The sequence below is a fragment of the Cherax quadricarinatus genome, chromosome 17, assembly GCF_038502225.1.
Source record: "Cherax quadricarinatus isolate ZL_2023a chromosome 17, ASM3850222v1, whole genome shotgun sequence".
NCBI classification, from domain to species: Eukaryota; Metazoa; Arthropoda; class Malacostraca; order Decapoda; family Parastacidae; genus Cherax; species Cherax quadricarinatus.
The window spans coordinates 22,510,241-22,526,017 of NC_091308.1; the positions used below are offsets into that span (position 1 = coordinate 22,510,241).

The following is a 15,777-nucleotide window of genomic DNA, read 5'->3' on the forward strand; positions in this document are numbered from 1 at the left end:
AAGTGGCTTGAAGTGCAAACCTTTTTTGATGAAAATCACCCTCACACAGCTATTGCAAGCCGTGTTGGCAACCTGTACACTGACAATGTTGTGAAACACTTTAGGGAAGTCATAAAGGAACGAGAGGTACAGGCCACTATGGACAGATATGTTGTGCGAAAGAAGTCCAGTGACTCTGAAGCTGGTCCTAGTGGCATTAAAAGAAGAAGGGAAGTAACCCCAGAAAAGGACTCGACACCTCAAGTCTTAATGGAAGGGGATTCCCCTTCTAAACACTAACACTCTCTCTCCCCTCCTCCCATCCCATCAATCATCACCAGATCTTCAATAAAAGTAAGTGTCATGTAAGTGTGCATGCCTTTTTCAGTTTGTGTGTATTAAAATTAACATTTCATGTGGTAAAAATTTTTTTTTTCATACTTTTGGGTGTCTTGCACGGATTAATTTTATTTCCATTATTTCTTATGGGGAAAATTCATTCACATACCGATTATTTCGCATAACAATTACCCCTCTTGCACGGATTAAAATCGGTATGCGGGGGTCCACTGTAATTGTATAAATATTATCAGCACATTTGTGAACGTATATTAGATCCACCAGCTGGTGTGTATTAGACGTGTGAAGTCATTTGTTTACTCTTGAACATCGGCAAAAATTTAACATTTCCGCTACTTTGAGTTCAGTTTCAAGCCATTTTCAGTACTAAAACCAATCAAAATCATCTCTATTTCTGTAATATATCTTCCATTCTATCAAATGAGACCAAGAAATCACAAATACAACTATAAAAAACATATGAAAAAATACTGCAAAGTTGCCGTTTTAATCGAAAATTACAGTCTCAGTTTTTTCTCTCATTATGCACTGTGTGCTGCAGGATTTGTTTTATGTGGTGCACACATACCACATAGATGTATTCTCTCATATCTAGGCCCAAATTTACTGCTCACAGCTTATCAGAGCGAGCTGAGCTCATGGCGTAGATCTATGGCACGGACCCTGAAAGGGTTAACAATAGTGTTGAGTGAGGCAAGATTAGGGTGGGAGATGATATAAGTCGTGTCATCAGCAAAGAGAATAGGTTTAAGTTGTTGTGATACATTAGGAAGATCACTGATGTACAAGAGGAGAGCAGAGGACCAAGGACACTTCATGAGTAGCTCTCTAGGACAGAGAAACAAGCAGACAGAAAGATGGACAGAAAGAATGATAAGCAGAGACAGAGCTAGATGGATAGACAGACATGTTTATGTGTAACAGTGAAAACAAATAAAACCAAGGCAGTGCACAATCATCAAGTGTCACTCCACTGGTGCACTGTCAGCAGAGGAGTGACACTCGTCTAATCCCATGCTTCAAGGAGTTTCATATACATTCCAGCATGTCTAAAACATTGCTGGGACCTATAAATACTTTGTATATATGTATTTCTACACAATAGTATGTGACCAAGGCAGGTGAAAATGTTCACCTGTTTGTGAGTATTTGAGTACTATTTCAGAACCGAATAATAATGTCAGAACAAAGACTGGCTATGAAATCACAAGAACTACTATAAATTGTAATTATCAGAACATAAAAATTAATTAAAAAAATGAGAAAAAAAGGTAAATTGGCAGCATTTCTGCAAGCAGCAGCATTCCATGTTGCCATCAGGTGAGCATCCAGCGCCAACTTTGCAGTCTTATATCTCAGCAAGTACTGACCCTAATTTTTTTTTATCCTATTACATGTAGAAAAATACCCTCTTCATTAAAAAAATAAAAATATTCGGAGCACTGGGCAAGAGAATGTAGATCTACATTTGGACAATTAACGGGTTAAAGCTTCACTTGTGCTGTACCTACCCACAGTAATCAAAGGACAATGAAATTTACCTCTATGGAGTAATCCTGCCATTTGCAAAGATTCTTAAGATGTACTGTGCTTTTTTCTGCATTTTTATTACATGCTGGCAAGGATAATGTTATTGGTATAGTAACATGCATTAACGTGCTCTCATTTGGCAACTATTTCAGATTCCATGCAATATGTACATAATGATGTGTGAATACTGTAATAAGTTCTAAAATGACTACTATAATGAGTACAGCCAATATATAAATACTAACCATCTAAAAAGGATAATTATAACAACAAATTACCATAAATCCAGACTTGCTGAAGTTAAGGCCTTCTCGTACCACTGAATGATCTGAATTTCCAGATTTAATTAAATACAACAGTACTGTCCTGTGCACATACAGTGTACATCAATTCCCATATAAGAAAGGTGTATGAAGAAACACTATTGCTGGTTCTTGTGAGCCTATAACACACTTCAGAGCGTGGTCATAGCGTACAGATATTTTCCCAGTACAAGAGTGACAAGTTTGGGTAACTATGTTAAAGAATTTTTTATTTTTTTCTGTTTTAAAGGTTGTGGAAATTTAGATTCAGGGCATTCGAATGTGCACATTACACAATAATACAGGGATTAAGGATTAAATTATTCACCTTCATTAGTAGTGGCAGATAACTTGACACGCGAGTATTCGCCTTCCAAACGCTTCAGCTCAACTTGATAACTCTTGATTCGTCCTCCCAGCTTCTCTCTCTGTGCTGGCTCCAGGTCTCGCACCTCCAACTCCATCCTCTCCAGCTAAAGCAATAATTAAGAGTGTTGCATTCTCAAAACATTACCAGTGCTTTCTATTTTACAATATAAGTGACTTTCAAAATCAAAATTAGTTTTGAAAAGAGTGAAACCTTTCATTAACAGACATCAAGGGAAAGGGGATGTGGAATACTGCCAACTATCCAAACTGTAAAATTAATTTTTCTAGATTGTTTGGCTGTCTTCTGAACTAGTGGACTTTGGTCCACTAATACAGAAGAAAACCAGACACTAAGTACTATAGTACAGTACTGTATAGTAATTTTATAGAACTGTGTAACATTGCAATAAGTGTGTGTGTGTATGTGTGTGTGTGTAGCATGCGGCAGACTTGACATAAAATGTTTCAGAAAGTGTTAGTGGGTGCTTGGGTACTGGGTGCTAAAAGTATCAGGGGTGTGAGGTTATGAGAAACTGTGTGAATGTGTGTGGGGGTGACAGAGGGTGGGTGTGAGAGGGTGAGTATGAGGGTATGAGAGTGTATGGATAGGTACATATAAGGGTGGATGGAAGAGGAGTTGGTATGAAAGACAGGTGTGAGGGTAAGTAGGTGGGTGCATAAGAGAGGGTGAGTTTGATAAGGTTGGCAAGGTGAGTATATCTGTGAGAGCATGGGTGGGTGGGTGGGTATGGGAGAGGGTGGGTGAGTATGCAAGAAGGTGGAAAGGTGAGTAGGTGGGTGAATGCGAGGGCTGGGTGGGTATGTAAGAAGGTGGGGTGGGTATGTAAGAGGGTGGGGTGGGTGGGCGAATGTGAGAGGATGGGGTGGTTGGTGAGGTGTGAGTGTACTGTAGTGTTACAAAAAACGCGATTCTAAAAGCTTAGAGATCTCCAGTGAATACTAGAAAGGACTGCCCTTCTAGCATCCAGCCTGTTACTGGGTTTTCGTAACAATTAGTGAGTATCCTTGTCCAATTATCCATTAGAATTCAGTATGATTCAATAGTGCTCCAGGATTACAACTGGTAGGCTACTAACTAGAGAAAATAAAATTTAATAAATTTATTAGTCATTAAGTTGTCTAGGCATATATCAAATTAAATTAATCACAGTAATTAAAATAATATAACTTCTCTCGTGTACAATATTACTGTGCTGAAAGCACACATCACATTTATAATTCTTAAGTACCGTCTGGTACATTAACATTTAATAAGATATTACAAATATGTACAAGTGTGTATGTAAGTGCTCTAAGTAGTTCGCTATGTTTCACGACTCGACTAGACTTAAACAAGTGACTGACAAAGTCCTCAAATAAACTAACTTCTTGACCAACTGGCAATCAGAACAGTCTGCTTGAACAACAAAAAGAATGCTAAGCCCAATAGCAATATAACAAGCAACTGCGACACAGAATCAGGAACAAGGAGATAATATAACGACACTAAGTAGGGACCATCAGCAGATCCTCCACAAGAGTCACAAAACTCCCATACTACTGAATCTAAGTTCAGCATAAGAAAATCCCCGGCTGTGATAATACACAAATACCAGTACAAGTTAGGTCAGAAGCTACAGCTCAGGACCTGAGTTGTTAAGAGTGTCTATGCAACACACAACCTCAGTACAGTGGACCCCCGCATACCGATGGCATCACATAACGATTAATCCGCATACCGCTTGCTTTAATCGCAAAAATTTTGCCTCGCATACCGCTTAAAAACCCGCTCACTGATTTTCGTCCGAGACGCGTCCAATGTGCGCCCTCAGCCAGCCTCACATGTGCCGCCGGTGGCATTGTTTACCAGCCAGCCTCCGCGGTAACATCCAAGCATACAATCGGAATATTTCGTATTATTACAGTGTTTTCGGTGCTTTTTCTGGAAAATAAGTGACCATGGGCCCCAAGAAAGCTTCTAGTGCCAACCCTACAGCAATAAGGGTGAGAATTCCAATAGAGATGAAGAAAGAGATCATTGATAAGTATGAAAGTGGAGTGCGTATCGCCGACCTGGTCAGGTTGTACAAGAAACCCCAATCAACCATCGCTACTATTGTGGGCACCAGAAAGGCAATCAAGGAAGCTGTTCTTGCCAAAGGTTTAACTGTGTTTTCGAAACAAAGATCGCAAGTGATGGAAGATGTTGAGAGACTCTTATTGGTGTGGATAAATGAAAAACAGCTAGCAGGAGATAGCGTCTCTCAAGCGATCATAAGCGAAAAGGCTAGGAAGTTGCATGAGGATTTAATTAAAAAAATGCCTGCAACTAGTGCTGATGTGAGTGAATTTAAGGCCAGCAAAGGTTGGTTTGAGAGATTTAAAAAGCGTAGTGGCATACATAGTGTGATAAGGCATGGTGAGGCTGCCAGTTCGGACCACAAAGCGGCTGAAAAATATGTGCATGAATTCAAGGAGTACATAGAGACTGAAGGACTGAAACCTGAACAAGTGTTTAATTGTGATAAAACAGGCCTGTTTTGGAAGAAAATGCCAAGCAGGACCTACATTACTCAGGAGGAAAAGGCACTCCCACGACATAAGCCTATGAAAGACAGGCTTACTTTGTTGATGTGTTCCAATGCTACTGGTGATTGCAAAGTTAAGCCTTTATTAGTGTATCACTCTGAAACTCCCAGAGCGTTCAGGCAAAAGAATGTCCTCAAGGAGAATTTGTGTGTGCTGTGGAGGGCAAACAGTAAGGCATGGGTCACTAGGGACTTTTTCTATGACTGGTTACACCATGCATTTGCCCCCAATGTGAAAGATTACCTAACTGAAAAGAAATTAGAACTTAAGTGCCTCCTGGTGTTAGACAATGCCCCTGGTCATCCTACAGACGTGGCAGAGCGACTTTATGGGGACATGAAATTCATTAACATCAAGTTTTTGCCTCCTAATACCACTCCTCTCCTGCAGCCCATGGACCAGCAGGTTATTGCAAACTTTAAAAAACTGTACACAAAAGCTCTGTTTGAAAGGTGCTTTGTAGTGACCTCAGAAACTCAACTGACTCTAAGAGAGTTTTGGAGAGAGCACTTTAATATCCTCAATTGTGTAAACCTTATAGGTAAGGCTTGGGAGGGAGTGACTAAGAAGACCTTGAACTCTGCTTGGAAGAAACTGTGGCCAGAATGTGTAGACAAAAGGGATTTTGAAGGGTTTGAGGCTAACCCTGAGAGGATTATGCCAGTTGAGGAATCCATTGTGGCATTGGGAAAGTCCTTGGGGTTGGAGGTTAGTGGGGAGGATGTGGAAGAGTTGGTGGAGGAGGACAATGAAGAACTAACCACTGATGAGCTGATAGATCAACTTCAACAGCAAGAGGCCAGACCTGAGGAAACTGGTTCAGAGGAGGGGAGAGAGAGAAATTGAAGAAGTTGCCTACTACAAAGATTAAGGAAATGTGTGCAAAGTGGCTTGAAGTGCAAACCTTTTTTGATGAAAATCACCCTCACACAGCTATTGCAAGCCGTGTTGGCAACCTGTACACTGACAATGTTGTGAAACACTTTAGGGAAGTCATAAAGGAACGAGAGGTACAGGCCACTATGGACAGATATGTTGTGCGAAAGAAGTCCAGTGACTCTGAAGCTGGTCCTAGTGGCATTAAAAGAAGAAGGGAAGTAACCCCAGAAAAGGACTCGACACCTCAAGTCTTAATGGAAGGGGATTCCCCTTCTAAACACTAACACTCTCTCTCCCCTCCTCCCATCCCATCAATCATCACCAGATCTTCAATAAAAGTAAGTGTCATGTAAGTGTGCATGCCTTTTTCAGTTTGTGTGTATTAAAATTAACATTTCATGTGGTAAAATTTTTTTTTTTTTCATACTTTTGGGTGTCTTGCACGGATTAATTTGATTTCCATTATTTCTTATGGGGAAAATTCATTCGCATACCGATTATTTCGCATAACAATGACCCCTCTTGCACGGATTAAAATCGGTATGCGGGGGTCCACTGTACAATGTGAAAAATCACTAAGTCTATACAATGTTCTGCGAACAGAGTTCTTCAGAACTAACAAGAATAATGAGACAGACAATCTGTCCAACCACCAAGAGTCTAGACCAGGCTGAATACTTCAGGCGAGGTGAGGACACCCCCCCCTCGATCACGTGATAGCTCCGTGGGTCGCTGCCCAGCAAGAAGCCGGCAGGGAAACAAGCAAAGAGCGATAATTACAGTAGTTAGACAATCAAGACTTGAACTGAGCACATAATATGTTACATCCTACCTATCCAAAGGAAGCTAAGTCAAATAACAATATAAAGCAATACATTTAAGATTTAGCTATTATCGCAAATACAAGCAATATAAAATTATATGAAAAGGTAATAATTATATATTTTTATTTTATTTTTATTATCACACTGGCCGATTCCCACCAAGGCAGGGTGGCCCGAAAAAGAAAAACTTTCACCATCATTCACTCCATCACTGTCTTGCCAGAAGGGTGCTTTACACTACAGTTTTTAAACTGCAACATTAACACCCCTCCTTCAGAGTGCAGGCACTGTACTTCCCATCTCCAGGACTCAAGTCCGGCCTGCCGGTTTCCCTGAACCCCTTCATAAATGTTACTTTGCTCACACTCCAACAGCACGTCAAGTATTAAAAACCATTTGTCTCCATTCACTCCTACCAAACACGCTCACGCATGCCTGCTGGAAGTCCAAGCCCCTTGCACACAAAACCTCCTTTACCCCCTCCCTCCAACCTTTCCTAGGCCGACCCCTACCCCGCCTTCCTTCCACTACAGACTGATACACTCTTGAAGTTATTCTGTTTCGCTCCATTCTCTCCACATGTCTGAACCACCTCAACAACCCTTCCTCAGCCCTCTGGACAACAGTTTTGGTAATCCCGCACCTCCTCCTAACTTCCAAACTACGAATTCTCTGCATTATATTCACACCACACATTGCTCTCAGACATGACATCTCCACTGCCTCCAGCCTTCTCCTCGCTGCAACATTCATCACCCATGCTTCACACCCATATAAGAGCGTTGGTAAAACTATACTCTCATACATTCCCCTCTTTGCCTCCAAGGACAAAGTTCTTTGTCTCCACAGACTCCTAAGTGCACCACTCACCCTTTTCCCCTCATCAATTCTATGATTCACCTCATCTTTCATAGACCCATCCGCTGACACGTCCACTCCCAAATATCTGAATACATTCACCTCCTCCATACTCTCTCCCTCCAATCTGATATCCAATCTTTCATCACCTAATTTTTTTGTTATCCTCATAACCTTACTCTTTCCTGTATTCACTTTCAATTTTCTTCTTTTGCACACCCTACCAAATTCATCCACCAATCTCTGCAACTTCTCTTCAGAATCTCCCAAGAGCACAGTGTCATCAGCAAAGAGTAACTGTGACAACTCCCACTTTATGTGTGATTCTTTATCTTTTAACTCCACGCCTCTTGCCAAGACCCTCGCATTTACTTCTCTTACAACCCCATCTATAAATACAGTGTATATTAAACAACCACGGTGACATCACACATCCTTGTGTAAGGCCTACTTTTACTGGGAAATAATTTCCCTCTTTCCTACATACTCTAACTTGAGCCTATTATATAATTATATTATATTATATAATTATATTATATTATATTATATTATATAATTATATATATATATATATATATACATATTAATCATTGCAACCCATTCAGGGGTTGCAACATGTAGTGAGTGTGTGAAGACATAAACGAACATGTCTTGAACAGGATCATCTCTCCTGGGCTTGCTTGCTTACTTACACTTACACACACACACACACACACACACACACACACACACACACACACACACACACACACACACACATGCACACACAGACATATGCAACAGGCCTAGTGTCTAATCGACATGTGCCTAGGACAAAATGGTAACACACACACGCACACGAGCACATGCACACACGCACACATGCACACACACACACAGAGGAGTTCAGACTCGACCCCTGCAACCTCAACTAGGTGAGTACACACACACACACACACGAACGTACACACACACACGACTATTTCCAGAGCTAAGAGGAATGTCCTACAAGGAGAGGTTAAGGGAAATCAACCTGATGACAATGGAGGAGAGGAGAGATATGGGGGACATGATAACGACATACAAAATACTGAGAGGAATTGACAAGGTGGACAAAGACAGGATGTTCCAGAGATGGAACACAGCAACAAGGGGACACAGTTGGAAGTTGAAGACAGATGAATCACAGGGATGTCAGGAAGTATTTCTTCAGCCACAGAGTAGTCAGGAAGTGGAATAGTTTGGGAAGCGATGTAGTGGAGGCAGGATCCATACATAGCTTTAAGCAGAGGTATGATAAAGCTCAAGGTTCAGGGAGAGTGACCTAGTAGCGACCAGTGAAGAGGCAGGGCCAGGAGCTTGGATTCGACCCCTGCAATCTCAACTAGGTGAGTACAACTAGGCGAGTACAAACGTACACACACACACACACACACACACACACACACAAACGTACACACACACACACACACAAACGTACACACACACACACACACGTAGACACACAAGGCTAGTTCCGGAGCTCAGGGGTATGTCCTACGAAGAAAGGTTGAGGGAAATTGGACTGACGACACTGGAGGACAGGAGGGTCAGGGGAGACACGATAATGACATACAAAATACTGCGTGGAATAGATACGGTGAACAGAGACAGGTTGTTCCAGAGAGGGGACATAGAAACAAGGGGTCACAATTGGAAGTTGAAGACTCAGACGAGTCAGAGGGATGTTAGGAAGTAGTATTTCTTCAGTCATAGAGTCGTCAGGAAGTGGAATAGCCTAGCAAGTGATGTAGTGGAGGCAGGAACCATACATAGCTTTAAGACAAGGTATGACAAAACTCAGGGAGCAGAGAGAGGACCTAGCAGCGATCAGTGAAGATGTGGGGCCAGGAGCTGAGTCTTGACCCCTGTAACCACAATTAGGTGAGTACACACACGCACGCATGCATGCACACACATGCCCACACATGCCCACACATACACACACACACACACACACACACACACATAGCTTTAAGCAGAGGTATGATAAAGCTCACGGCTCAGGGAGAGTGACCTAGTAGCGATCAGTGAAGAGGCGGGGCCAGGAGCTCGGACTCGACCCCCGCAACCTCAACTAGGTGAGTACACACACACACACACACACACACACACACACACACACACACACACACACACACACACACACACACACACACACACACACAGGCCTAGTGTCTAATCGACATGTGCCTAGGACAAAATGGTAACACACAGGCCTAGTGTCTAATCGACATGTGCCTAGGACAAAATGGTAACACACACACACACACACACACCTCAGCCTTGCAAACATTAATCCCTCCACTCGCCCTCCCCTGCTTGCCACACAACGTAAATAATAAATCAACAGTACAGATCCTTAACAACCTAAACACAAAAAAAAAAAAATATTTCAGCTCTTTATATGGGCAGGGAGGGAAGCAACAAGTCAGTGAAGGGTGGAGAAGCCTCCCTCCTTGGCTCTCTACCAACACCCTCCCTCCCTTCCCCATTCCTGGGGCTGGGTCTCTCATTGGTTGGTGGCTATCATTCACTCACTCTCTTTTCCCTCCCCCCCCTTTCCCAGTCATTCACAGCTAACATACATAATAAATATATAGTTCTTCACCTAGTTCCTATAATTTTCCCTAGTTTTAGAATATCTACATAGTTTTATTCCTAAGACTAGTTATAGATTCACTATAATTCTTTGATTACAAGCATTGTTCTTATACCAACCTCCCATTTGTGACAATTCATTAGTCAGTAAGATAAAAGTAGATAAGTATCATAATTCTTAACCCCTTGACTGTCGCAACCCCCAATCCTGAGGTGTCTCCTGGTGTCGCAAAATTTAAAAAAAAAAAATTATTTTTTTCTTATAAAATGATAGAGAATCTTTTCCCGATTGTAATGGCACCAAAAAGACGAAATTTGATGGAAAACTGACGGAATTACGCTCTCGCAAAGTAAGTGACCTTGGCGATATTTACAAATCGGCGATTTCACCCACTTTGAGCCTTATTTTCAGCAAATTCCATTGTTCCAGTCGACCAAACTCATAGCTATTTCTTTAGAACTCCGTTTTTTCTATCGATTGAGTACAAGAAACTGCCCATTTACAAATTTCAACTACCCAATAACGTGGTCAGAAATTTGCAATTTGGCCAATTTCACGAAAATTAAAAAAATATGACAATTTCAAAATAAGGTCCAGAATGAACAATGCAGACATTCCTGGCTCTAAAATAACATTTTCTTTGTTCATCAGTCATGTCTCCAGGCCCCTCTTGCTTTCTATTTTGAATTTTTATTCAAACAAAAAATAGAAGATTTACTATTATGCAGACTACTCCAATACTGTAATAATTGTATGAATAACATCAACCCATTCATGACTGCATATTAGAATGGCTAGTTGGACATTTATTGGACAATGATGTCATTTGTTTACTTTTGAACATCGGCAAAAATCAAACATTTCCCCTAATTTGAGCTCTATTTCCAGGTTCTTTTTATAGTAAAATCAATCAAAATCATCTCTTTTTCTATAATATGTTTTTCATTCTATCAAACGAGACCAAGAAAACGAGAATACAACCATAAATACTATATGAAAATAGACCACAAAGTCGGCATTTTAATTAAAAAAAAAACGGTCGGAGTTTTTTTTTTCTCATTATGCACTGCGTGCTCCAGGATTTTTTTTATGTGGTGCACACTGACCACACAGACCCATTCACTCACATGTGGGCCTATCAGCTTTCTCCTTCTTGATTTGAAGCCGCTAAATTTATGAGTATATATACGTCAAACACGGTACCTCGTAAGACGTATATATGCGGCTGCGACAGTCAAAGGGTTAATAACATAATATCTTATTAACCCTTTCAGGGTCCGTCCCGTAGATCTACGGCTTTACGTTCAGGGTCCAAACCGTAGATCTACGCCATGAGCTCAGCTCACTCTGATAAACTGTGAGTGGTACATTTGGGCCTAGATATGAGAGAATACATCTATGTGGTATGTGTGCACCACATAAAACAGATCCTGCAGCACACTGTGTATAATGAGAGAAAAAAAATGAAATCATGATTTTTCAATTAAAACAGCAACTTTGCAGTGTTCTTTCGTATGTTTTTTATAGTTGTATTTGCGATTTCTTGGTCTCATTTGATAGAATGGAAGACATATTACAGAAATAGAGATGATTTTGATTGGTTTTAGCACTGGAAATGGCTTGAAACTGAGCTCAAAGTAGCAGAAATGTTAAATTTTTGCAGATATTCAAGAGTAAACAAACGACCTCACACGTCTAATACACATCAGCTGGTGGGTCTAATATACATTCACAAATATGGTGATGATATTTATACAATTATTACAGTATTGCATAACAGTAAATCTTCTATTTTTTGGTGTGAATAAAAATTCATTATGTGAATAAAAAATCAAAATGGAATTTATTTGTAAAGCCTCAAAACATAACTAATGAACAGAGGAAATGTTAGTTTAGTGCCAGGAATGCCTACATTGTTCATTCTGGACCCTATTTTGAAATTGGAATATTTTGAACTTGTGTTAAATTGGCCAAATTAACAATTTCCGATCACTTTATTTTGTAGTTGAAACAGATGACTTGGCGATTTCTTGTGCTCAATCGATAGAATAGAAGTAATACTAGTGAAATAGCTAAGAATTTGGTTGACTGGAATAATGTAATTGGCCTAAAATGGGAGTCAAAGTCGGCAAAATCGCCGATTCGTAAATATCGCTGACACATCAAAATTCGCGAGAGCATAATTTCGTCAATTTTCCACCAAATTTCGTACTTTTTGTTTTATTACCTTCACAAAAAGATTCTCTACGATTTCATAAGAAAAAATAACAAATTTTTTTTTTTAAAATTCTTGGACACTGGTGCGTGACTCCAGATTTGGGCCTTGGACCCTGAAAGGGTTAAAAAATCTAGTTGTAGAGTCACTCTCATTCTTATGAATACAGGCATTGATCCTGATGTAAACTTTTTCTTAACCCTTAAACAGTCCAAACATACATATACGTTCACCTGCGCAGCGCCCCGAATATTTTGAGAAAATTTTGTTTTTTATAAGAAAAAAAGAGCATGTGGTACCCAGGCACTTCCCAGTTTTTTCACATGGCGCACACTGAGTGCGCACACCCATTCTCTCATGTCTAGGCGACTCAGGCCTATCATGCCAATGTTGAATGAATGACAAATGAAACGTATGTGTATATGTTTGGGGCACTAAGCGAGAGTACATATATATATACGTTTGGACCATTTAAGGGTTAAATGAATTACATGAATCAAACAACAACTGTAATTATTATACAACAGACCAAGCAAAGACATTACTCAGAGCAAACAATAACATAACTATCTTTAATTACAATGTCAGACCCCTGAGGAAACATTATGATGACCTCACAGCATTACTCAATTCCCTTAATTCCAGTCTGTCAATCATCACACTTACAGAAACCTGGCTAAAACCTGGTATCACAGATGTTTATGCCATTCTTGGTTACACAGCCATACACAACTGTAGGACAGACCAGCTAGGAGGTAGAACAGCCATATACAGTGGACCCTCAACCAGCGATATTAATCCGTTCCTGAGAGCTCATCGTTAATCAAAATAATCATTAGTCAAGTTAATTTTCCTCATAAGAAATAATGGAAATCAAATTAATCCGTGCAAGACACCCCAAAGTATTGAAAAAAAAAAAATTTTACCACATGAAATATTAATTTTAATACACACAAACTGAAGAAGACATGCACAGTTACATGACACTTACCTTTATTGAAGATCTGGTGATGATTGATGGGATGGGAGGAGGGGAGACCGTTGATCTTGTTAGTGTTTAGAAGGGGAATCCCCTTCCATTAGCACTTGAGGCAGCAAGTCTTTTTCTGGGGTTACTTCCCTTGTTCTTTTAATGCCACTAGGACCAGCTTTGGAGTCACTGGACTTCTGTCGCACAACATATCTGTCCATAGAGGCCTGTACCTCTCGTTCCTTTATCCTAAAGTGTTTCACAACATTGTCAGTGTAATAGTCACCAGCACGGCTTGCAATAGCTGTGTGAGGGTGATTTTCATCAAAAAAGGTTTGCACTTTAAGCCACTTTGCACACATTTCCTTAATCTTTGAAGTAGGCAACTTCTTCAATTTCTCTCTCCCCTCCTCCGAAGCAGTTTCCTCAGGTGTGGCCTCTTACTGTTGAAGATGATCTAGCAGCTCATCAGTGGTTTGTTCTTCATTGTCCTCCTCCACCAACTCTTCCACATCCTCCCCACTAACCTCACCAATATGAGCACTAGTTCCAGGCATTTTTTCCTGTTCACCTGGGTGTTAGTCAACTGTTGTGGGTCGCATCCTGGGGGACAAGATTAAGGACCACAATGGAAATAAGTTAGACAGTCCTCGATGATGCACTGACTTTCTTGGGTTATCCTGGGTGGCTAACCCTCTGGGGTTAATCGTTTCTCGGTAATTGTTTCACGTTAAGCCACACCAACAACACTCTCTCCATATCTTCGAGTAATACAAATGATGGTGGTGTAGCAACAACAACAGCTGACTGTGGTGCAGCAGCAGCTGCACCTTTGGCAAGAACAGCTTCCTTGATTGCCGTTTTCTTACCCACAATAGTAGCGATGATTGATTGGGGTTTATCATACAACCTCACCAGCTCAGAGACACGCACTCCACTTTCATACTTAGCAATGATCTCTTTCTTCATCTCCATAGTAATTCTCACCCTTTTTGCTGTAGGGTTGGCACTAGAAGCTTTCTTGGGGCCCATGGTGACTTATTTTGCAGGTGCAATCACTACAAAGGCTGTGATAATATGAAATGTTCCAGTTGTTGTATGTTTGGAAGCGACAGCGGTGGCTGGCTGGCTTGTAAACACTGACACCCAAGGGACAAGTGAGGCGCGCTCAGGCCAAAGTGGACGCGTATGGTACGGAACGAATAGCGCTGGTCGGGTTTTTAAGCGCTAGTTGAGGCAAAATTTTTGCGTTTAAATGTATCGCTAGTCAGATTTATCGTTAATCGATGCCATCGCTGGTTAAGGGTCCACTGTACTACTCAAATCAACTCGAATGTATCTATAAATCTTGCACAAGGGATGAGCATGGTGAATATATCATAGCTAAATTTAAATCAAAAGACTTGCCTAAACCCCTCACAGTTATAAAGATCTACAGAGTACCACAGTCAAACATTTACCACTTTAGTAAAAAATTAGGAAACTTGATAACTGATGCACATATGAACAAAGACCACCTACTTCTAACAGAAGATTTCAACATAAATCTACTACATGACCAAGACCCACAAGTAGCCGAATACACAAACACTATTGTTGCTACCAACAATAACAAAACCTACAAGAATCTCCAAGACTAGTATCTCCTTATTAGACCACGTCTGGACTAACACCATATCCCCTTTATAATCAGGCGTAATCATGGACAACACCACAGACCACTACCCAACCATTCTCATAACCAATCTAGGTAAATTGCCCCAAGACATTACTAAAGTTACCTTCAGACTACATAATGAGACAGCTGTAAATAACTTTATAGCAGCTATGAATAACACTGGCAAAATGAGCTCGAAACATATACAGATATGAATGAATGTATAAATAATTTTCTTTAAAAAAAAAAAAACCATTACCTCTTTAACAAACATTGCCCTAGGAAAACTAAGCAGATCACAACTAAGAGACTGAATAGTCCCTGGCTAACACCCAACATCCTTAAATCCATTAATACAAAGCACCAATACGAAAAACAGTACAGAATGGGCCAAGTAACTACAGACCAGTCAAAACACTACTTGTCAGCTCTTACCAGCCTCATAAGAAGGTCTAAAAAATTGTATTATGAAAACAGACTACAAACCATCAAAGGTGATAAGAAAAAGGCCTGGAAAACTATCAGAAAATTCTTGGAACTAAAAAGACATCCAAAAACAAAACAATCAAATTAACAAAATCAGACGAACCCCTACTCCCACCAACTGAAACAGCAGACAGACTCA

General features: G+C 40.5%; 1 protein-coding gene across 1 annotated transcript in view; it reads right to left on the reverse strand.

Moving 5' to 3' along the window:
- The window catches only part of Vti1a (Vesicle transport through interaction with t-SNAREs 1a), a 68,341-nt gene that overhangs the window by 24,150 nt on the left and 28,414 nt on the right, over nt 1-15,777 (reverse strand). Inside the window, exon 3 of the mRNA XM_070085862.1 lies at nt 2,500-2,644. Within this exon, the coding sequence (XP_069941963.1) occupies nt 2,500-2,644 (145 nt within the window). The remainder of the gene's footprint in view (nt 1-2,499; nt 2,645-15,777) is intronic.